The 24,914-nt window shown below is 46.8% G+C and overlaps 1 protein-coding gene across 1 annotated transcript in view; it reads left to right on the top strand.

Moving 5' to 3' along the window:
• SNED1 (sushi, nidogen and EGF like domains 1) overlaps positions 1-24,914 on the top strand; it is a 684,146-nt gene that overhangs the window by 147,585 nt on the left and 511,647 nt on the right. Inside the window, 1 exon segment of the mRNA XM_030215639.1 lies at positions 20,535-20,822. Within this exon segment, the coding sequence (XP_030071499.1) occupies positions 20,535-20,822 (288 nt within the window).

Genomic DNA, 24,914 nt, shown 5'->3' with positions numbered 1-24,914 from the left:
CTTACCTCTTTTGAGGGTTTTTTTCTCTGTAATTGCTTAATGTTTGAATTTTAACATGTATATTTTAAAACTTCAATTTAAAATAATTGAAAACCCCACAATAATTAGGCTTTGAATTTTAATAAATCAACCTTTACAACAATATTAAGATATACCAAAATGCCAATTAATACATTAATTGGTTTAAGTTTTCAAAAAAGAGATCACTATTCCCTTTTTTTATATAAAGAAATACAAATAGCTTTGCAGTGAAAAAAAATGGCTTACTAACAGTTTACCCAGCCGCAGCCATCTCTCAAATGGAAAAACTATTCCCTTTAAAAATTCAGTAGCTTGTTCTTTAAGAAAGCCCTTCAAAAGAAAAAAAAAAAACAGTACAGGCAATTACCCAGTACTTACAGCTGCCTGAGACAGATCAGCTTAATGTTGCAACTTAAGGGTAAATTATAAGGCCCCTTTACTAAGCCTTGCTAAAAAGTGGCCAAGCTATTTTTAGCATATGGGTATCCTATGCACTGAGGCCACTTTTAGCAGGATGGTAAAATGGCTGCTTTTCAGTGTAGTCCATTAATGGCAATGCACTAATTTCTCAATTAGTGCATGGTCATTACTGCGGGAGGCCTTACCGCCACCTATTTAGTAGGTGCTACGGGCTCTCGCACTAATCTCAAGCAATTGGATAGCGTGATTAGCACAGGGCATGCCTACTCTTTTCCCATAGCCAAGCCTCTCACGTCAAAAAATAAACATTATTTTTTTAGCACGGGATTAGTGCGCTGATGGTCACACTACCGTGGGACGCCTCCATGTGCCCTGCGGCAGTGCTTTTTATCACCTGGTAGGCACATTCTAGTGCCTATTGCAGATTAGTAAAAAGGCTTCTTTATGATCTGACTGGGTACCTGATATAGGGGGAAGTTATCAAGCAACATTAGGACCCATGTTATTTGCCTCTTAACATTGCTTAAAGGGCACTAATAAAAGTTGTTTTCCCCAAACACAGCACTATTTAAGTCTACACAGGGTAAATAGTAATGAGATGCAATACAGGCAAATGCATGTAACACAGTTCATTACTATTTAAATTCAACACTGTGGCTTGTAGTGACACTAGGTGCACACCACAAGCTGTGTTATAGCTGGTAAAATAACCCCTGCTAAAACTTGTTGCTCCTTATAGGGAAACATGACCCCTATTGATTGTACCATGAGACTACTACTAGGGGACTATATTGGTTGAAGGCACTTGCAAGGACAGGAGCTACTGGGGATCAGTGTTCCAGTAGGCCAGTGGGGGTCAGGGAGAGTCATTGTTTTGGAGGGGGGGTTATTGGGGGATGGGGGCCTTTTTCAGGGGGTGAGGGTCTTGCTTTTGTGGTGAAGCTGGTGAATAAGAAGGTGGGGGAAGTCAAAGCCCCGACGGCCCATTTAAGATGCAGTTCTGGGGCATTAAGCCACAGCTTTGAGGTCTGATGCCCCCAGGTCACTGAAATAATGCTGCTCGTGAAGTGGCTTGAAAGCAGAACTATTCATTTACCATGGGTGTCCGCAACCTGCGGTGCTGAGATACCACAGGTTGGTAGCTCCTTTGGGAATCAAGGTGTAGTAGTTTCCTTTTCTGTCTCAGGTCTATTCAAACCAGAAGAGTATCCAGGCTTTGGGGTCCTTTTCCTAAGCTATGTTAAAAATAGACGTTAGTGCACCCTTAAACAGATCTTTCCCATCTTTGGAGTGGAGGATTAGCCTAATGGTTAGTTAGTACAGTGTCCTGAGAGTATGGGGAACTGGGTTTGATTCCCACTGCAGCTCCTTGTGACTTTGAGCAAGTCATTTAACCCTCTATTGCCCCAGGTACAAAATAAGTACCTATATGTAATATATAAACTACTTTGATCGTAACCAGAGAAAGACAGTATATGAAGCCCCATCCCCTTTGTTCCCTGATTTTGCCAGAGGCACACAGGAGCAGTGGAAAGCATTTTTTTTACAACTTAAACCACAAGTGTTGACCATAGGTGCCACCTTTTTCCTTTGATTTCCATGTAAGTGACTCGTGAGTTATCAGGGGAATAGGTACTCCTTTGTGAAACCACTACATTTAGAAGCATTTTTTTTTTTTGCTTCCACTTAGAACTATTTCCTTTTTCAAACTAACCAGGGAGATATGAACTGAGATTGTGTAAGGGACAGTTGCTGTTTAAAGTAGTGATTTCTAATTTTGTTTTCTCTTTTATATTGACACAATGACATGGACTGAAGAAGGTTTGAAGACAAAGGTTATAAGAGCCAAAACAGAGGCAGAATTAATGAATGCATAGGACAGATACATAGGGACAAGGCAATACTATTGAGTTACATTCTTTATACCTCTGCTTGGAAAATTTGAAATGAGACCTTGGTGGAGGATGAGGGAAGGAGAAGACCACTGATTAAATAAGATCTGTGAGAGCCCAGTACAAGTTCAACAGCACTGTAGATGAGGACTAAAATGCAGTTGATCTTCTATTCTGGATCAAGGTACGCCTGAAAGGCTGGATGGAGGGAGAGAAGTTTTAGGGCCCTGTTTTCTAAGGTGTAATTGCATTTTCAGTGTGCATTAAACGCTAGAGACACCCATATATTCCTATGGGTGTCTCTAGCGGTAGTTGCATGCTAGTTTTTAACGTGTACTAAAAACGCTAGCGCACCTATAGCACGGGTTAGTAAACAGGGACCTTAGTATTTTTGCAGCAGTCATATGTAGCTCAAGACCGAAATGCAATGGAGGAACGTTTTAATGAAATAGTACAGGCCACTGTAGGTCTTGATCCAATACTGGCAGAGTAGGTAATGCTGAGATTTTATAGCTAAAGGATCAGGGCAGTTCCTCTTTGCTCCATTTATGTCACTTTTCTGCAGGGGAGACATGGCATAGGTTCATCCAACAGCAGCAAATAATAAACCTGCAAGTTTTGGACCAACAACAAATGCAGTTTAAAAATAATTCCTAAGAAGTTTCTTACTTAAAGAAGATCTAATGCTCCAGGGCTGCATTTAAAGGTAGATGTGCTGTCTGAATTCCACTGGCACTAAGAGACAAATTATAAGTGGCCCCAGACAGGATGCAGAATGTTTGTGTAAAGCTGCTACTAGGGCCGTTTTCTCACCTGTTGGGCCTTCTTTTGGCCTGTATCCCACAGGGAGAACAGGAGGAGCTCTGTTCTATCTTCCTCTTCCTGGCCTCCTAGCGCTTCATCTCACACCTCCACTGCAAACACAAGGTGGGAGGGGGTTGGCTGGCAGCTCCCATACCAGCAGTACCACCCAGCAGATGTTATTTACACTTCAGAAGCCAGGAAAAAAAAAACTTGAAAATATGTATTGTAGAAACTGCAGTCAAGATGCCAGGTTTCTAGTTGAGGGCTTGCTGAACATTGTATAAGTGAGCGGACAGAAAAGAGGAGGAAGCATTGACAGGACAAGGGATAAAGGAGAGGGGAGTGAGGGTTTAGGACAGGGGTTTCCAACCTTCTTTCATTGTGGGACATTTGGTACTCGGTTAACTTTTGTGGTTCATCATCATCTTCCCTCTTCATTCCCTTTCTCCTTGCCCACCTCCCCCACCCCCATTTTCATCATCACCTTCCCTTCTATGCCCCACTACTACACCAACAAACTACTATTGAAAAACCCAGCATATAAATGAGAAAAGAAAACACAAATAAAAGTATTTTATGAGAGTGGGGCTTTAACAACATCTTCACACGCATTATTCATATCTAATTAGATGTTTAATAGTAATTTATGAGAGATCCAAGATGGCGCCGAGAGCAGACGTGCGCGAAGCAGCTCTTGACTCCCATTAGAAATCTAACGCATGAGAGTAACCACAGACCCGGAATGGGAAAGAGGAAAGGGAAGCCCAATATGCCTACCTCCACAGGCAGGGCGAATCCCCCTCCCACACGCCAGACGACTTTGGAGGAGTCGGGCTTGCGAACGCTGGGAGCCAGAGTGGACACCTCGAGAGGTCCGGGAGATACTGCTGACCATAGCGCTGAGGGAGTGTCATTGAGTCCACCCCCGATAACAGCACCCCCAAGACCCGGAGGAGAAGTGGAGGCAGCGAGTGAGCAGAACGCTGAGCCCGGAAGTCGGACCCTTGCGGCTGTTTGTGGAGACCCCATTGCCACGTTGACGTCAGTAGGAACAACGTCCCAGCCAGGCTTCGTATCGCTGGCAGTGCAAGGCGAACCCTCCGTGAAGACTGGAGTTATGTTAAAACCTGTGACTGTTACATTGGACATACTATGGGAAGCGATTCCAGGACTGAATACCAACCTACAACAATTATCAGGTATTTTGCGGGGTGAGGTGGCGGAATTAAAGCAGGATCAAGGTGAAGTATCAGCTAAAATAGAAGAGCAAATGACTAAAATGGAGGTTTTTGATAAAGAAATAAAATCAGTGAATTCCTCAACGTTAATGCTAATAAAAGATAATAACTTCCAGAAGCGTAAAATAGAACATTTAGAAAATCAGATAAGGAGAAATAACTTGCGATTTTTGAACTTTCCTAGGTCCCCTCTTATTCCAGCATTAGAAATGCTAAAAAAAAATATACAACGGAGGTACTGGGTGTTCCCCTTGAGGGTTTTCCACCTATTACCAAAATTCAATATATTTCCGGTACTGAAACAGGAAGATTACCTATTCCTCCTCAACCTGACCTAAATTTAACAGACTTTCTTGAGAATCCCATGGAAGTTATAACAGAAAGAACAACACTGCTGGTTACATTTGCTCTGGAATTGGATTGTAATAATATATTTAGACTTTATTTTCGCCACATGAACTCACTATTCCTAGGATCAAAAGTACAGATTTTTCTGGATCTCTCAAGAGACACACAAAGAAGAAGAAAAGAGTTTATGTTACTAAAAGTGAGAGTTCTTCGAATAGGAGGGACTTTCCTTTTAAAATTTCCCTGCAAATGTAATGTATCTTTGAATTCTACAAATTATATGTTTTTTGACCCAGGGCATAGGCACCCGGTATAAGAGGCTTGGCCAGGCTAAGCCTCCCCTGCTGTGCTCTGAGAGGTTTAAATTGTTGATTTACCTCCATCCTCACAGCAGGAACTGCAGTTAAAAGCCCTCTAGCCTTGTGTAACCAATTGTAGAAATTGGTTTATGGTTTGTTTACCTTACTGCTGGGAGAGCGGGGGGGGGGGGGGGGGGGGGGGGGGGGGGTTGGCTGGTTGCGGGGAGATATTTAAGGAGGATGACTTCCTGACCTGCACTGAGAACAGATAGCCGCACGAATCGGACAACCCAGGACAACAAGGTAGAAAAGATCATTTTATTTTCATTATAGTGTTTGGAATATGCCCCACTTTGAGAATCAGGTGCTCAACATTAAAAGTTTATATTTTATTTACTTATTTATGGGCATTTATCCCACATTAAGCATGAATTAGGGTGTTTTTGTGGCTCTACATGAGAATTGTGATGATATGATCCCTTGTTTCATATTGTTGACGGTCTGCATTTTCCGTATGGGTGGTATATTGGTTGTATTGGTTTCTGGCCCAGTGTAATATTTATGGTACAGTAAGGTTCTGAGTGTGTTTTTGCACAAAGTTGTGCATCGTGTTTGCAGTTGAGCAATTGTGCTAGAATATTGCTTTGAGCAACCACTTTATTCTTGACATATGATACATATCTAATATCTAAATGTAATAAAAGGTATTAATTGTGACTTTTATTTTTATTATTTATTTTTTTCTGTGTGTTATCAGACAATTATGGATTTAAGCTCCACCCCTGGCCCCACCCACACCCCGCCCCCTTAGCCTCCCCAAACAGTTGGGCCACCGACCGCCTATGACCCAGGGTAGTTGATAGAATTTATTTCCTCTAAAGAATAATGTTGTAGTAGTTCTTGTTCCCTAGCGCTAAGTCTCGGCTGCGTAACTCAGGTTCCCTCTGTTCTAGTTTGTAATTGTTTCAATCAATTTAATTGAGCTTTAAAATTTATATTACCTAGATCTTGGATCAAATATTTGTGGACTAAAAAGTAGTGAGTAATTTGCCTAATAGGATTGAATTTCTTGTTTATTTTTCTAAATTCAAATTTATGTTATATTACATAAATGTAAATGTGAAAATTCATAAATTAAAAAAAAGATGTAATTTATGCACTAATTGGACCGACAGCTGATAGTTGTGGCATTTGTGTCAGCTTTAAATTTAGTTTTTCAATCACCCACAAGTTCTGATTTTCCCTCTCTCATAACAGAGTTTCCACCACACCAACATATTCCCTCTCCTCCTATGTTCTCTGGCATTAACATCATCTTCCATTCCCTCTGCTCCCTCTACTTGCATCAGTGCCATCTCCCTTTGTACAGCCTGGTTGTCCTCCCACCAACTGGAGGAACCAATCAGCAGCATTATAAGCACATAAACACATAAGCACTGCCATGCTGGGAAAAGACCAAAGGTCCATCAAGCCCAGCACTCTGTCTCCAACAGCAGCCAATCCAGGCCCCAAGAACCTGGCAAAAACCCAAAATTTAATAAACGATCAATGGACTTTTCCTTCAGAAATCTGTCCAAACCCCCTTTAAACTCAGCAAGGCCAGCTGCCATCACTACCTTCTCCGGCAATGAGTTCCAGAGTCTAACTACGCGCTGAGTAAAGAAAAACTTTCTCTGATTTGTTTTAAACCTACCACATTCTAATTTCATCTTGTGTCCCCTGGTTCTATTATTGTTAGAAAGCGTAAACAAACGCTTCACATCTGTCCGCTCTATCCCGCTCATTATTTTGTAAACCTCTATCATATCACCTCTCAGCCGCCTTCTGTCCAGGCTAAAGAGTCCTAGCCATCTTAACTTCTCCTCATAGGGTAGTCGTCCCATCCCTTTTATCATTTTTGTCGCCCTTCTCTGCACCTTCTCCAATTCCTTTATATCTTTTTTGAGATGAGGCGACCAGAACTGAACACAATACTCCAGGTGCGGCCGCATCATGGAGCGATATAACGGCATTATAACATCCTCATGCTTGGTTTCCATCCCTTTTCTAATAATACTCAACATTCCGTTCGCCTTCTTAGCCACCGCAGCACATTGAGCTGAAGATTTCAACGTCCTATCCACGATTACTCCCAGATCCCTTTCTCGGTCCGTAACTCCTAACGCGGAACCTTGCATAACATAGCTGTAATTCGGGTTCCTCCTTCCCACATGCATCACTTTGCACTTGTCAACGTTGAACTTCATCTGCCATTTGGACGCCCAATCCTCCAGTCTCACGAGGTCTTCTTGTAATTTTTCACACTCCTCCCACGACGAGACGACCCTGGATAATTTTGTGTCATCTGCAAATTTAATTACCTCACTAGTTACTCCCATCTCGAGGTCATTTATAAATATGTTAAAAAGCAGCGGTCCCAGCACAGACCCCTGAGGGACCCCACTAACCACCCTTCTCCATCGAGAATAATGGCCATTTAACCCTACTCTCTGCTTCCTATCCTTTAACCAGCTCTTAATCCATAATAATACACTGCCTCCAATCCCATGACTCTCCAGGTTCCTTTGGAGTCTTTCATGCGGCACTTTGTCAAACGCCTTCTGAAAATCTAGATATACAATATCCACCGGCTCCCCTTTATCCACATTGCTTACCTATTGCTTCCTTGCTGGCTTCCTTTTGAAATTGGATGTGTGGAGCCCTGTGCTTTCACAAGACCTAATAGCCCCATGTTTTTTCCAATTTCTGAAGGAAGTCAGCAGAGGCAGAAGGTGAGGAAGTTAGGAGGAGGAGGCAGAAGATGGGGAAGAGAGAGAGCAAAACTTCTGTTGGCAGTGGCTATTACCCACTGTGGCAAGGGGACAATTTTTTTTCCAGGCACAACAGTGCTTCCTCTCCATGGCACACTGGTTGGGAACCTCTGGCTTAGAATATACCCAGAGACTTGCAAGTGATAAAGGAGAAGGAGGTATACCTGGAGCCTGCATAGGGGAGGAGGATTAGGGAACAGGCTATACCCAGACTGGTCAATATTCAGTGCTATTTAACTGGCCTGAACAACTCCTGACTGGTTAAATAGCATATAGCTGGCTAAGCATTAATATTCAGCCCGAGATAGCTGGTTATCTCTGATGAATATTAGCACATAGCAGCTAACCAACTATATCGTGTGATATAACCAGCTGGCCGCAAAAATTCAGCGCTCCACTGGCTAAGTTTAATGGCCAAATTGGACCACATAAATAGCAGTCCTATCTTTGACTGCTATAAACTTAACCAGCTAGGGCTGAATATTAACTTAGCTAGTTAAGTTTAAGCTGGCCACAAAAAAATCAGATATTCAATGCCAGTCACTGGAATTGGCCCAGCATTGCCCATGCTTAGCACCAATCACAGCACTGTAGGCCTGCCTCTCGTAGGCTGAATATCGGCCAAAGAGACAGCAAAGTTAAAGAAGAGAAGGGTTGGGAGGAGATACTTTGAAGAATCCAAGTCTTCCAACCTACAAATCATCAAAGAAGATGATTTTGTGAATTTTGCAAAGGAAAGGTTGACATGTCATAGTTATTTGTCAGATTGATTCTGGTAGTGTCAAAACTATTCTTCCATATCATCATGCTGATCAATCCATAGACTGGTGGATTGTGTCCATCTACCAGCAGGTGGAGATAGAGAGCAAACCTTTTGCCTCCCTATATGTGGTCATGTGCTGCCGGAAACTCCTCAGTATGTTCTCTATCTCAGCAGGTGGTGGTCACACACAGCAGCAGCTCTGGCTAGGTCTCCAAGCCTAATTTTTAGGTTTTGTTGAGTACCTGGGGTTGAGGGCTCTTCTTGAGCAAGTGCAAACCTGGTGGTGCCAGGTCCCTCCTTTTCTCCCCCCTCTGCTGGCTCCGTTAAAAAAAAAAAAAAAATTTTGGACGTCCTTAAGGGCGTTTATTTCAACGTTTATTGCAGCTACTCACTGGGACACCAGTTCGTTACAGCTTGGAGCGAGAAGCAGGTAATTTTTACCTTTTTGTAGTGGGCAGGGGGTTCCCCGATCGGTCTCCACGTGGCCTATGGCGTTGGAGGGCGAGGGCGCAAAGAATTGCTCCCCGGACCGCGTGTGCGCTTCTAGCGGGGATGCAGGGGTCTTAAAGTCTGATTCGCCCTTGTTGGGTGTCAGTTTGGAGGTCGGTCAGTGTCCCGGTTCTTCCTCCGGTGCGGCGGTTTTTCCCGCCATAAACGCCCATCCCCCGCTGCCCGCCTCCGCCATCTTGGCCAGCCACTCTGCTCGGACGGCTTCTTCTTGGGCCGCCCTTGAGGTGGGAGACGTTAATTCTATGGCCGCCCTTGATTTGGGCGACGGCAAAAAAGCGGCCAAAGTTAAGCGCCGTTCTTCCCACGCGGCTCCTTCGCGGAGTGTCGCGCCGGATGCCATTTTGGATGTGCAGCATGTTTCTCCCCCGCTCTTGCGAGCGCCGGTTGAGGGTGCATCTAGGGCTGTGGCCCAGGCTGCTGAAGTGCACAGTCTGGGGGGTTTCTCCCCCGAGTTCATTTTGCTGCTGCATCAGGCCTTCCTTATGCAAAACGAGGCCCCCGGAAGTAAACGCCCTCGGGTGGATTTCCAGGCCTTAGAGGACTCTGTCTCCTCTGATGTAGATGAGGGCAGCGTATCTGGGTTCTCCCAACGGTCCTTTGGGGATTCCTTAGAGGAGACGGATTCCCGCTCGGTTGGAGCGGATGACCCCTCTGCAGCGCGGATTTTTCGCTCAGAGGACTTGCCCCAACCTGTTAGTGCAGGCCATGAGCATTTTGAAGATTTCCTCTCCGGAGGACGTCTCTCCTTCAGCCCCTGTTGGCTCCGCCATTATGCCGGGGACGAAGCGCCCGCCTAGAACCTTCCACATGCATGATGCCATGCACACCTTGATTTCGGCTCAATGGGATGTCCCGGAAGCAAGCCTCAAAGTGGCTAGGGCTATGTCCCGCCTCTATCCTCTGCCTGAAAGTGAACGGGAGGCCTTTCTTTGGCCTACCGTGGATTCTTTAATCACTGTGGTGACTAAGAAAACGGCGTTGCCGGTGGAAGGTGGCACGGCCCTAAAGGACGCCCAAGACAGAAGATTGGAGGCGGCCTTAAGGTAGTCCTTCGAGGCGGCTGCTTTAAGTTTGCAGGCCTCAGTTTGCAGCTCCTATGTGGCCAGGGCGTGCCTGACGATTGTGCAGCGGGCTTCCCCCTCAGATCCTTCTTGAGGCTGATTGGCCGGCCCTGGAATTTGGCTTGGCTTATTTGGCAGACTTGCTGTATGATGTCTTGAGAGCCTCGGCTAAAGGTATGGCTCAGACAGTCTCTGCGCGGTGGTGGCTTTCGCTGAAGCATTGGTCTGCTGACCACGCCTCTGTCCCGCCTGGCTAAGTTGCCTTTTAAAGGCAAGCTGCTCTTTGGGGTCGAGCTGGACAAAATTGTGACCGATCTCGGCACGTCTAAGGGCAAGAGGTTACCAGAGGTCAGGGCTCGGGCCAGTGCTCGCCCCGGTAACTCCAGAGGACGGTTTCAGGAAGCCCGTCGGTACCGCCCGGGCAAGTCGGGCTCCTCTCCCCCCTCTTCCTTCAAAAGGAACTTCTCCCCCAAGCAGCATTCCTTTCGCAGAGACCGCCGTCCCGGAGGTGCGCCCTCCGGTCCTCCCCCAGGGTCTCGTACCCAATGACGGGGCCCTGGTCCATGGCCCAGTGCAGATTGGAGGACGCCTGTCCTCGTTTCTGGGCGAGTGGACCAGGGTAACTTCAGACGCTTGGGTGCTGGAAGTCATCAGAGACGGCTACAAGCTAGAGTTCTGCCGACCCTTAAGAGACGGGTTTGTACTCTCTCCACTGCAAGTCTTCGTTCAAAGCTGTGGCAGTGCAGCAGACTTTGGACAACCTATCTGCCTGGGTGCGGTCGTTCCGGTGCCAGAAAATCAGCTTGGCAAGGGACGTTACTTCCATTTACTTTGTGTACCAAAGAAAGGGAGGGTCAATCAGGCCTCTGAAAGTTCGGCACTTTCGCATGGAGACTCTCCGCTCTGTTATAGCAGCAGTGAAGGCAGGGGGTTCCTGGCATCCTTGGACATCAAGCAAGCGTATTTGCATATTCCCATCTGCCTCCTCATCAACGCTTTTCTGCGTTTTGCCAGTCTGGGCCGACACTTCCAGTTCGAGCCCTCCGTTCGGGTTGGCTACTGCTCCGCGGACCTTCTCCAAAGTAATGGTGGTCATCGCGGCCTTTCCTGCGAAAGGAGGAGTACAAGTCCATCGTTATCTGGATGACTGGTTGATCCGAGCCCCCTCTTATGCAGAGTGCGGCAAAGCTGTGGACCGGGTGATTGCTCTTTTGAGCTCCCTGGGGTGGATCATCAACTGGGAGAAAAGCCAGCTGCGCCCGACTCAGTCCCTGGAGTATCTGGGAGTTCGTTTCGGCACCCAAGTGGGCAGAGTGTTCCTGCCAGACAATCGGATTGTCAAGCTTCAGGCTCAGGTGGACCAGTTCCTAGTAGCCTCTTCTCTTCGGGCTTGGGACTATGTGCAGCTGTTGGGCTCTATGACGGCCACGAGGGAAGTAGTGCCCTGGGCCAGGGCTCATATGAGACCACTACAACTCTCTCTGCTGCAGCGCTGGACTCCGATGTCGGAGGATTATGCTGTGCGCCTTCCCTTGGTCCCGGCAGTGCGCAAGGCGCTGAGCTGGTGGATGCAGACAGACAAGTTGTCTGCAGGAATGCCTCTTGTGACCCCGGAGTGGATTGTCGTCACGACGGACGCCTCTTTGACGGGCTGGGGAGCCCACTGCTTGGGAAGGACAGTGCAGGGGCTCTGGTCTCCTGCAGAGGCAAAGTGGTCTATCAACCTCCTGGAACTCAAAGCCATTCGGTTGGCGCTTTTGGAGTTCCTCCCGGTACTGGCGTTGAAGCCAGTACGGGTCCTGTCGGACAATGCCACGGCTGTGGCCTATGTCAACCGCCAGGGAGGTACCAAGAGCGCCCCTCTAGCCAAGGAGGCCATGAATCTATGCCAGTGGGCGGAAGCGAACCTGGAACAGCTGTCAGCGGCCCACATTGCCGGAGTCATGAATGTCAAGGCGGACTTTCTCAGTCGCCATACCTTGGATCCCGGAGAGTGGCAGTTATCGGCTCAGGCATTCTTGGACATCACGAAGCGCTGGGGCCAGCCGAGCCTAGATCTGATGGCGTCAATCGGCCAATTGCCAAGTGCCGCGCTTTTTTCAGCAGAGGACGGGACCCTCGATCTCTGGAGTAGATGCTCTTCTCCAACAGTGGCCGACACAGCAGCTTCTCTATGTGTTCCCGCCCTGGCCCATGTTGGGCAGGGTACTAGACCGGATGGCAAAGCATCCGGGCCGGATAATCCTGGTGGGTCCGGACTGGCCCAGACGTCTCTGGTATGCGGACTTGATCAGGCTCTCAGTGGACGACCCTCTGCGGCTGCCTGTGGAGCAGGGCCTGTTGCATCAGGGTCCCGTGGTGATGGAGGATCCCTCCCCCTTTGGTCTTACGGCCTGGCTATTGAGCGGCAGCGTCTGAGGAAGAAGGGCTTCTCAGACAAGGTCATCGCCATTATGCTGAGAGCGAGGAAGCGCTCAACTTCTACTGCTTACGCCAGGGTTTGGCGTACCTTTGCAGCGTGGTGTGAAGCAGGCTCACTTTCTCCCTTCACTGCTCCAATTTCTTCAGTGTTGGCGTTCCTGCAAAAAGGTCTGGAGAAAGGCCTGTCGCTCAGTTCCCTAAGTCCAGGTAGCGGCTCTGGCTTGCTTCAGGGGCCGCCTGAAGGGTGCTTCCCTGCTTCGCAGCCAGATGTGGTGCGTTTTCTCAAGGGAGTTAATCACCTGCGCCCTCCTCTGCACTCAGTGGTGCCTGCGTGGAATCTCAACCTGGTGCTAAGAGCCTTGCAGAAGCCGCCTTTGAACCCTTGTCGAGGGCATCTCTGAAAGACCTGACGTTGAAAGCAGTCTTTTGGTGGCTATCACTTCAGCCAGAAGAGTTTCCGAGCTCCAGGCCCTATCATGTCGAGAGCCTTTTCTGCAGTTCACTGAGGCAGGAGTGTCTATTCGCCACAGTGCCTTCCTTCCTGCCCAAGATTGTTTCTCGCTTCCATGTGAATCAGCAGCTCTGTCTCCCATCCTTTCGTAGGGAGGACTACCCAGAGGAGTACTCTGCTCTCAAATATCTAGATGTGAGACGAGTCATCATCAGATACTTGGAAGTGACCAATGATTTCCGGAAGTCGGATCATCTGTTTGTCCTGTTTGCAGGTCCTCGTAAGGGTCTGCAGGCTGCTAAGCCTACAGTGGCAAGATGGGTCAAGGAAGCCATTGCAGCGGCTTATGTGGCCGCGGGGAAGGTGCCGCCTATCCAGCTGAAGGCTCACTCCACTAGAGCTCAGGCGGCCTCGATGGCAGAGGCCGGGTCCGTCTCCTTGGAAGAGATTTTGCAAGGCGGCAACTTGGGCATCGGCCCATACCTTCTCCAGGCATTACCGCTTGACTGTGGCTGCTCGGGCGGAGGCCCGGTTTGGAGCTTCAGTGTTGCGGTCAGGAATTTCAATGTCCCGCCCTGGGTGAGTACTGTTTCGGTACATCCCACCAGTCTATGGATTGATCAGCATGATGATATGGAAGGTAAATTATGTATCATACCTGATAATTTTCTTTCCATTAATCATAGCTGATCAATCCATAGCCCCTCCCAGATATCTGTACTGTTATATTCTGGTTGCATTTCAGGTTCAAGTTTAGTCTTCAGTTCCTGTTCAGGAGGACTTCGTGTTCAAGTTTTTTTCAATTGGATTCTTCAAGAGTTGAGACGATTTTTGTGTTACAGTGAGCTGCTGCATTCCTCTCCCCTCCGTTTTACGGGGCTGGATTGAGACCTAAATTCTGCTGGCGCTCCCTCCCGCTTCGTGCGGCTGTAGGGCAGCTTTGTACCCCTCCCGCTTCGGCGGTGTTAGGGTCAGTCAGCTCCTCCCGCGGTTGCGGTTGCAGGATAAGCCAGATCCCCCCGCATCGGCGGGGTGGTGTCCCTCCCCCGCTCCGCGGGGATGAGCTGGACGGATTCCCCTCCCCCACTTGTGTGGGGATGAGCTGGGTTAATTCCCCTCCCCCGTTTCGGCGGTCTTGAGCTGGGCAGAGTGTCCCTTTGTGGGTGTAATTCTCTAAGTGCTGAGTCCTGCGGATGGAGCTTTGATATCGACATACTGAGGAGTTTCCGGCAGCACATGACCACATATAGGGAGGCAAAAGGTTTGCTCTCTATCTCCACCTGCTGGTAGATGGACCAACCCACCAGTCTATGGATTGATCAGCTATGATTAATGGAAAGGAATAATTATCAGTATGATACATAATTTTACCTTTTTAGGGGGGGGGGGGGCCCTCTTGCTTCTAATGAAAAGGCTTCCCCTCACAGTGCTGAAAGAAAACAGAAATAGCCAGAAACTTGTAAATCATACAAGCAATGTTATTTGTTATTTCTATGACTGGATTTTTCTTTTTTATAGTTTAGATTTAGTTCATGCTCTTTCATTGTACTTTAATTGTATTCAAGTACAGTAGATATTTCTTTCTTAGAGGGCTACAGTCTAAGGGTCCTGTTAAAGTGCCTATAACTAGTTTAGTAACATTTTAATGCGCATTAACTGTGTATGCGCTACAATATCCCTATAGGCACCTACCACGGTTAACACGCATGCTAATTGCAGGTGCGTTAAAATGCTACCGCTCCTTAGTAAACAGAGCCCCAAGTTTGCACTGAAAACTAACAGGCAGTATAATTCTGGTCCCCTGTTTTCAGCTTGCTGCTATAACATTAGGCTACTCCTTTCTGGGTTTTCTTGTTCCCATAGAGGGGCATTTCAAAGAGACATCTGTTTTGATTTGGACGCCCTCGCAAACGTCATGACCCAGGCAAAACGTCATGACCCAGGGGGGGAAACCTGTATTTTTGAAACAAGATGGACGTCCATCTTTCGTTTCGATACTACGGTCAGGGGCGTCAAATCCTGCCATTTGGTCGTCCCTGATATGGACGTCCCTAGACATACACCTTTCTGATTTTCGAAACCAAGGACGTCCATCTCAGAAACGAACAAATGCAAGCCATTTGGTTGTGGGAGGAGCCAGCATTTCTAGTGCACTGGTCCCCCTGACATGCCAGAAACACCAAACCGGGCACCCTAGGGGGCACTGCGTGGAGTTAATAAATTGCTCCCTGATACATAGCTCCCTTACCTTGTGTGCTGAGCCCACCAACCCCCCCCCCCCTCCAAACCCACTACCCCCAACTGTACACCACTACAATAGTCCTTACGGGTGAACAGGGGCACCTAGATGTGGGTACAGTGGGTTTCTGGTGGGTTTTGGAGGGCTCGCTGTTTCCTCCACAAACGTAACTGGTAGGGGGTGTATGGGCCTGGGTCCACCTGTCTGAAGTGCACTGCACCCACTAAAACTGCTCCAGGGACCTGCATACTGCTGTCATGGACCTGAGTATGACATCTGAGGCTGGCATAGAGGCTGGAAATCAGTATTTTGAAAGATATTTTTTGAGAGTGGGAGGGGATTAGTGACCACTGGGGGAGTAAGGGGAGATCATCCCCGATTCTCTCCTGTGGTCATCTGGTCATTTCAGGCACCTTTTTGTGCCTTGGTCATAAGAAAAACACGAACAGGTAAAGTCGTCCAAGTGTTTGTCACGGACGTACTTCTTTTTTTCGATTATGTGTGAAGGACGTCCAAGTGTTAGACATGCCCAAGTCCCGCCTTTGCTACACTTCCGACACATTCCCTTGAACTTTGGCCATCCCTGCGACAGAAAGAAGTTGGGGACGTCCAAAATCGGCTTTCGATTATACCAATTTGGATGTTTCTCTGAGAAGGACGTCCATCTTCCGATTTGTGTCGAAAGATGAGCGTCCTTCTCTTTCGAAAATGAGCCCAATAGTCATGTTGAATTCTTCTTCTGCATATTATTGTATGGTCAGGGAAAAGGTAAAAACCTGGCTTTTTAAAGTATAACTGGCACCATTTTTATGAAAGGGAAATGATTGCTTCTGTCTTGGCTCCCTTTTAATTTCCTTCTCAACTGGTGAACTGTGTTAGGCAATTTCTCCAGTTGGATTAGTTATGCACATACCATGGGGCTAATGCTCAGACCCTAAAGCTGGCGTTAGAGCTGATTAGTGCTGGACTAATGCTGCCGTTAATCAGCGCACAGTTTTCAGAGGGGTTTGGTGCAGGAAGCAACATGTACATTAAAGATGGCCACAAACTGTATTTAAATGTAGTCAAAAGATGTTAATAGTTTATAGTTTATTTAGACTTACTAGACCGCTCTAGCTTCCAAGGCAGAGCACAGTGGTTTACAAAACTACAATCCTGAAAAAAATCAAGAAAGGAACGCCAGTTTCAACAGCAAAGATAACCATTCATACAAAGAGCAGGGGAAAGGGACTGGCAGAGAGGTAAGTAGACTAAGATTGAATCTCATGCTGGAAATCCTGTGAACCCGGGTCCTCGAAAGTCTGTTTGAAGAGAAAGGCTTTCAGATTTGCTTTAAAGGATTTCTGAAATAATTCACTGCATATTGAAAGCAGGAAAGAATTCCAAATAAAAGGGGAAAGGAAGAAAAAGTACTATGTGTGGTAGATTCATAATGAGCAGATTTAGATTAGGAAGGACAAGGCGGGTGGTCATTAATAGAGCAAAGGACCCTTGCGGGAGAATAGGGGATGGTGAGATGTGCAAGGTAATCTGGAAGACCTACTCGGAGTGCCTTAAATGTTAGTTATTTTGTAAGTAATGTGTTTTTCAACGGGTAGCCAGTGATAGAATTCTAATGCAGTGGTATGGTCTGAACGGCAGGCATGGTAGAGCTGTTTTATGGTGATGCTCTGAAGTGGTTGCAACTTTTTCAGAGAGAAGTGAGGTAGGCCTGCATAGACAACATTACAATAATCAAGACGAAAAGTTAAAAGGGAGAGAATAAGAGCATTTACTATGCCCTCCCAATGTTCAGAGAACAATGCACAAACAAACCACTGGAAACCTAACGCCAGCATGGAGCTGGCATTGGGGGGTTTGAAGAGAAGATTTGTTATGATTCTCTGTTTAAAATCTGCCTGTTTTGATTTGTTTCAGAAGTAGAAGGAAGCCCCTGCAAGCAGGGCCAGTCTTAGCAAGTGCGGGGCCCTATGCAGACCAATTTGATGGGGCCCCACCCTAGCCCCGCCCCCACCCTAACTCCGCCCCCACCCTAGCTCCAGGGCCCGCCACCCCTCCCTCCAAGCTCCAAGGCCCCCAGCTCCAGGGCTTGTCGATCCTGGCAGTCAGTGCCAACTGAAAGCCATGTCTTTTTCACAAACACAGATACACCCTAATCCACTATAGAATAAGTAATCATAAACTTTCTATTTAGACAAAAAATAAAATGAAACCCCAAGATGCCAGACTCTGCATACATGCAACACCACAGAAACAGAAAATGTCCCCTAGTACTGTGCAAAATATAAAGACAGCAGATGTAATTTGAAAAAAAACTAACAAATACCAATCACCACTTTACAAATTAACAAACAGAAATAAAACAAATATAGAAAATAAAATACCATTTTATTGAACTAATATATTTAACTTTCAGAGGCCAAAACATGCTTCCTCAGGTCAATACAGTATAGTACTGTTACAGTATCCTATCCTGACCTGAGGAAGGGGGTTTTGCTCTCCGAAAGTTAGCCAAAATGTATTAAAATTAGTCCATAAAAAGATTACCTTGTTTGCATGTTCTATTATAAACATTATTAACATATCTACAATACTACTTTATCCTAAAGCAAAAAAATTTAAATATATATTTTATTTACAGTTTGTTGTCTCTGTTTTCTGCTTTCCTCCATCTTTTTCACTGTCTTTCCTTCCATCCAGCATCTGTCTTCGGTCTCTCCTCTGCCATCCAGTGTCTGCCCTCTCTGGCTGTCCCCCTCTATCCAATGTCTGCCCTCTCTTCCTGCTCCTTCCATCCACATCTGCCCTCTATCTCTGCCCCTTCCATCCACCATCTGCCCCTGTCTGCCCTTTCTATCCCTTCCATCCACTGTCTGCCCTTTCTCTCTGCTCCTTCAATCCACCATTTGCCCTCCTCTCCTCCCATCCATCCAGGTTTGCCCTCCCTCTTTGCTCCCCCATCCAGGATCTGCCCCTCTCTCTGCCCCTTTTTTTCAGCCCCCAGTTCCAGCCCCACTATCCCACCAGTCCCCCATTTCAGCCCCAGTCCTTTTCTCCCACCAGTCCCGAGCTTCAGCCCCCCCCCAGCCACTTCTCCTGTCCCCTTTTCAGCCCCCAGTCCCCCGTTTCAGCCCCTGCCCCCCCTCAGTCTCCAGCCTCTTATCCCACCTAACCTCCTTTTCAGCCCCCAGTTCCAGCCCCCTTCATCCACATGCCTTGTATTAGGGCCCCCCTTTTCAGAACCATTCTCCCACCTGACCCACGCATACCCCATTTTCCCACCAGCCCCAGGCATGGCCCCCATTTTCCCATATTGCCCCTTCTCAGACCCAGTCCCTTCTCCCATCCAAGAACCCCAGTCCCCTCCCCACCCGTCCAAGCATCCAAGAACCCCCTCTCCACCTCAGTCCCCTTCTCCCATTCAAGAACCCCAGTCCTCTCCCCACCCGTCCCCTTCTCCCATCCGAGAACCCCCTCCCCCAGTCTCTCCCATCCAAAAAACCCCAGTCCCCTCCCCACCCGTCCCCTTCAAGCATCCAAGAACCCCCTCCTCATCCCCTTCTCCCATCCTTGAACCCCTCCCCACCTCAGTCCCCTTCTCCCTTTCAAGAAACCCCAGTCCTCTCCCCACCCATCCCCTTCTCCCATCCGAGAACCCCTCCCCAGTCTCTCCCATCCAAAAAACCCCAGTCCCCTCCCCACCCGTCCCCTTCAAGCATCCAAGAACCCCCTCCCCATCCCCTTCTCCCATCCTTGAACCCCCTCCCCACCTCAGTCCCTTCTCCCATTCAAGAACCCCAGTCCTCTCCCCATCCGTCCCCTTCTCCCATCTGAGAACCCCCTCCCCAGTCTCTCCCATCCAAGAACCCCAGTCCCCTCCCCACCCGTCCCCTTCAACTATCCAAGAACCCCCTCCCCACCCCCTTCTGCTTCTCCCATCCATGAACCCCTCCCACCTCAGTCTCCTTCCCATTTGAGAGCCCCACACCCTTCTCCCATCTGAGTCCCTCCCCACCTACCAGCTCCATTCTCCTGCCGCCCAGGCCCACCACCCTCACTGCCTTTAAAAAAAAAACAATTTGAAGCGCTAGAGTAACAGGCAGGAGCGCCTCCCGTCTGCCCTGCTACTAAAAATCTCTTCGACGACGTCATTGGGCCTTCCCACAATGAGTCCCGCCCGCCCTCGCGGTAATTGGAAGTTACCTCAGAGGAGGGCGGGACTCAATGTGGGAAGGCCCAATGATGTTGTCTAAGAGATTTTTAGTAGAAGGGCAGCCGCGAGGCGCTCCTGCCTGTACTCCAGCGCTTCAAATTGGGTTTTTAAAGGCAGGACAGGACAAGCAAGCGCCGGGAGCGGACTCGGAGCACCCCCCACCCACCACCACCCCCGCTGACATCTGGGGCGGACCGCCCCCACCACGTCGCTGTCGCGCGTTGTTGAACTTGGGAGGGAGGGAGAGTGGTGCTCAGGCGGTCAGGGCGGGGCGACCTGAGGCGCGCTGCGCGGGGCCCCCCTGAGCGCGAGGCTCTATGCGGCCGCCTCGGTCGCCTCGCCTTAAGACCGGCCCTGCCTGCAAGCCTCTAAGCACCAGTACTGAGAACAAATGTGTGCAAGTCCAAGCACCCCATAAGTGAAAGCACACATTGGCGCCTGTTTTCTGTGTTTAAATATAAGCCTTTCAAATGGTAAAACATTTGAAAAGCTTATATTTAAAGGCACAGAAGAATGGTACTGATGTGTGTTTCACTTCTGGGTTTGCCTAGTCATATGCACAAGAGCTGCGCTTACCACAAAGCTCTTGTGTGCATGCACCAGGCACGTTCCTCCCCCTTGCTTTTGGTCTCACAGCATGCATACAATTTGAATGCCATTAGCTTTGAGCATTGGAGGACTATTTTTCTGTGCTGTTCCTGCAGTATGGAGTGGGCGCTGTTCGCTATAGCACCGGAGCTTTGAGTATCGGGGCCTATGACAGGAATGAACCTCACTCCTAAGCTAGGGCATATGGAGTATTATCTCAATCTGTCAAATTTAATGCTAATACTCACTGTAGTACTTGTATTGTGCCAGAGAGAGCTCCTTACTATTAGACTTATTAGGTTGATTTATTTCAATATTTTTGTCTATGATGAACAATTTTGTTTTGTGTCTTGAGTACATTTTTTGTATATACTGTTGAATGTTTCTTTTCTATATCACTTTGTGATTAATTTTTCAAAAGCCTGTCCATAAATTAATACATTATTTTTATTACAGGTGAACAATAATGGAATCCTCTCCTTTTTGAAGGAAGTCTCCCAGTTCACCCCTGTAGCATTTCCCATATCCAAGGACCGCCGTGTGGTGGCTGCCTTCTGGGCTGATGTGGACAACCGCCAAGCTGGGGAGGTATACTACAGGGAAAGCCAGGACCCAGCTATCCTTCAGAGGGCTACAAAGGATATCCAGAAGTATTTTCCAGAATTTCCGGAGTTTCATGCCAAGTGGGCTCTCATTGTTACCTGGTACCGGGTCACCTTTTTTGGAGGCAGCCCCACCTCTCCAGTGAGTTATTGGTTTTTATAAGGAGAAGAGACTGGTGCAGGCTAGGCAGAAAAGAAGAAAGGCAACATGTAGTCTAATTATGTGACTATTTTTAGGATTAAAGTAGCCTGAAGGGAGAAACAGTTATGCAGCCACCATCTCTGTATTGGGACCATGATTTGACAGGTGCCTAGGAATCACATCAGTCTCTATGATAGAATAAATTAATAGCAGGCAGGAAAGAGGACAGTCAGCATTTAAAAGCTCTTATAAACGTATGCTAGATGTGAGGAACTGCAGTACACCTCCATTAAAATACAACTGCCTGGATTTATTTTCTTTCATGTGGCGGAGAATACAAATTGTTATATCCTACATTTTTTTAAAAATGTAGTACTCTTTATGATCCACACAAATAAATGAGTAGTTAATCTCCTGCTTCTCTGTTCTGTATCGCGCCTTCAATACAGTTCTTGGCTTCAGAACCTTGGGGCACTTTTCATACAATACCTACTCTTCCACATGCATTCTTGGCATTTTTGGCTAATATCCAAGTGTAAGGTCTGAGCTATGAGCTGAAGATGGTTCCTTCTTAAATTCTGGCTGAGAACCTTTACAATACTGAGAAATGAGAAGAGAAGAAAGGGGCCAATATCCTGCTACCAGACCCCATTGAGGACAAAATGATGTTATGATCATTGCCAGAAGACTAACCTCCTGCTAAAAAAAAATATTCAGCCACTAAATGACAGCCAAGTGCATGCCTGATGTACTTGCCTCTTAGAAGGGGTTATTTTTCTGTAAATAACATGTGCCAATCTTATATCTCTGAGGAAATCTGTGTTGTTTTTATTCTCTCTCTCTCTCCTGTTTCACTTTTAATGATGATACAGCATTTTTAATAGAATGGGTCCTCATGGGGTGGGATGCTATAGAAATTGGGTTAGTGTAGTATGATTCTGGCTGGCAATCCTTCTGTCCCCTGGAGGCTGTTAAGACAGTGTGTATTATCATACCTTCTACCTTTACTCAGTTATTCTGAGCAGCAGCACAGTTTTGTGATGAGAGTGTGATCTCTCTCTTCAGGCAGTGTGAGTAGGAGGAGGATGAACTGAATACTGCAAGGAAAATTAACCAAACTAATAACTTTATGAAAATAAGTAGGTTTCTGTCTAAGAAATGCTTTTATAAAATCGCCATGGCATTAATGTAATTTCCACAGGAAGACAGTGAGAACCTTTTGTTTTCATGGACAAATTGAGGACTCGTATCTGAATTTTGAGATGGCAGCATTCTGTCACTAAAAAGGTCACCTGCCAAACCCAACCATACAGAACATATATGTTAAACCATCTGACTTTCTACATCTAAGAAAATGAACAAAATATGAAAGAAAGTTGTTCTGCTAAATGTTGTGTGATTAGCTATATAAGTGATTGTACCAGTGTGTTTTTTCTAGCGAAAAAGGTGCCGGTACTCAAATGCCAGGCCACCCTTCAGGGGTGGGGTGATCACTGAGGGACCCACACCACAATAGCCAGGCCCCCTGCAACCAATCACAGAATCTAAAGGCAGAATTGGTGTGTAAGGCCTGAGCTCTTTCATTAAACTTGGGGACCATGGGCCAATTTTAGCAGACAATGGAAAAGGTGCCGGTACTCAGTACTACTACTACTATTTAACATTTCTAGAGCGCTACAAAGTGTACGCAGCGCTGTACAAACACAGAAGAAAGACAGTCCCTGCTCAAAGAGCTTACAATCTATTAGACAAAAAGTAAAGCATTTAAATTTAAAGTATTTAAGCAGTCAAGCACAAGAGAACAGTCACAGAAGGACCGAAGATGTTGAAGGGTGGTCAGTGTGATCAGGTGTAACTCTGGTTGGAGTAGTGGGAGAATCCACTACTACTGCTATCCTTTCTAAAAGTGCTACTGGACATATACAGCGCTGTACACAAATATGTAAGCTCAACAAACATTACATTCTATTCAAGACAGACAAACAAATATTGAAGAGTTTCATTATTATGGGAATGACTAAAACGGGCAAATAAGGGGTTAAGATTTAAAAGTAGCCTCAAAAGTTGGGCTTTTAACCTGGATTTGGTCATAGAATGGAGTATACAAGCAGTCTATCCCAAGCATATGATGCTGCAAGATGGAAGTAATGCAGTCTGGAACTGGCAGTGAAGGGTATACTACTACTACTACTACTAAACATTTCTATAGCGCTACTAGACTTACGCAGCGCTGTACAAATCAACATGAAAAAGACAGTCCCTGCTCAACAGAGCTTACAATCTAAATTGGACAAATGAACAGACAGCTAGGGGTGGGGAAATTGCAGTGGTAGGGGTGATAAGTGAGGGTGTTGAGTAAGAGAGTCATGGTTAGGAGTCGAAAGCAGTAGCAAAGAGGTGGGCTTTAAGCCTAGACTTGAAGACAGCCAGAGACTGAGCCTGACCTACCGGCTCAGGGAGTCTATTCCAGATAAGATATATTCCAGATATAGATAAGTGATCTACCTGATGAACAGAGTTTCCAGGGAGAAGTGTAGGGAGAGATACTAAGGTACTGCAGAAAGAATGTACTTATAAGTCAGTAAGAGAAGTTTGAACTGAAGTGACTCCAGAAGAGGGATTATGTAAGTGCAGCCACACTGGAAGTCATGCAGCACAATATGAATTGGTTGAAGGAGAGAAGGATGGTTTAGTGAGAGACCTGTGAGGAGCGGTTTGCAGTAGTCTAGGTGGGAGATGATGTTGGACCAGCAAGCAGAAAGTAGAACCTGAATTCCCAGTGAAATTTTGAGGTGTAGAGAGGTAGAAATGGAAGGTAATCAGTGTAAAAGTGGTATTAAAAACCATGACAGGAACATTGAAACAGTTCTGGATAGATCGATAGGTCAAAAGTCCTCATGGGTGAGGTGAGTGAGCAGTAGTTACAGAGGGAGGTACAGTTGAAGTTATTTTTGTTCAAGAAGCTGTGACCTGACTGAATAAAGGATTCACATATTTTTTTTCACTCAACAATGCTTACTGTTGAATCCTTTTGTTGAACAAATCTAAATACATCCTTTCTGAGCTATTGATCACAATTTACCATACCACGCATAAAGGAGTTTTCGGTCTTTTTAACAAGTTTTCTAAATCTTGCTGTTGGCTAGATATTTGTTTGAGAACTATATTAACACCCCCCACCCCCACCCCATTGCTGAAGATCTGGTTTTAAACAATTGATTGCTGACCATTTATTAGCAGGTCAGTTTCCACCGAGTCTGGGTGATATGCTATTGAGAAAAATTTTAAAGACTCCCATTTTGGATCCAGCAGAAGCATGTAACTACCATCCCCATAGCTTTTAAACGTATTAATAAATGATATAGATATAGAAATAACTAATGATGAAATTAAATTTGCTGAGAAAACAGTTATTCAAAGTTGTTAAATTTCAAGAGGATTGTGAAAAATTGCAAGAGGACTTACGAGTCTGGGAAACAAGCAGCCTTATTTCGAAAGTGATGGGCGCCCAGATTTCGACCCAAATCGGGAGAGGGGGGCCCATCTCGCAAAGGCGCCCAAATCGGTATAATAGAAAGCCGATTTTGGGCGTCTTCAACTGCACTCCGTCGCGGGAACGAACGAAGTTCACGGGGCATGTCGGAGGCGTGGTGAAGGCGGGACTGGGGTGTGTTTATTGGCCGAGCAGAGATGGGCGCCTTTGGCCGATAATCGAAAAAACAAAGGCGTTTTTAGCGCAAATTTAGGTCCCTTTTTTTGGACCCTTTTTTTCACGAACAAGTCCCAAAAAAGTGCCCTAAATGACCAGATGACCACCCCTGACTCCCCCAGTGGTCACTAACCCCCTCCCACCAAAAAAAAGCAACTTTAACAACTTTTGTTTCCAGCCTGTATGCCACCGTCAAATGCCATACCCAGCTCCATCACAGCAGTATGCAGGTCCCTGGAGCAGTTGTTAGTGGGTGCAGTGGACTTCAGGCAGGTGGCCCCAGGCACATCCCCCCCACCTACTACACTTGTGATGGTAAATGGGAGCCCTCCAAACCACCCCCAAAACCCACTGTACCCACAGGTAGGTGCCCCCCCTTCAGC

This window comes from Microcaecilia unicolor, chromosome 10, assembly GCF_901765095.1.
Source record: "Microcaecilia unicolor chromosome 10, aMicUni1.1, whole genome shotgun sequence".
Lineage (NCBI taxonomy): Eukaryota > Metazoa > Chordata > Amphibia > Gymnophiona > Siphonopidae > Microcaecilia > Microcaecilia unicolor.
The sequence above is the reverse complement of the archived record's forward strand: the minus strand, read 5'-3'. Positions and strand labels throughout refer to the sequence as shown.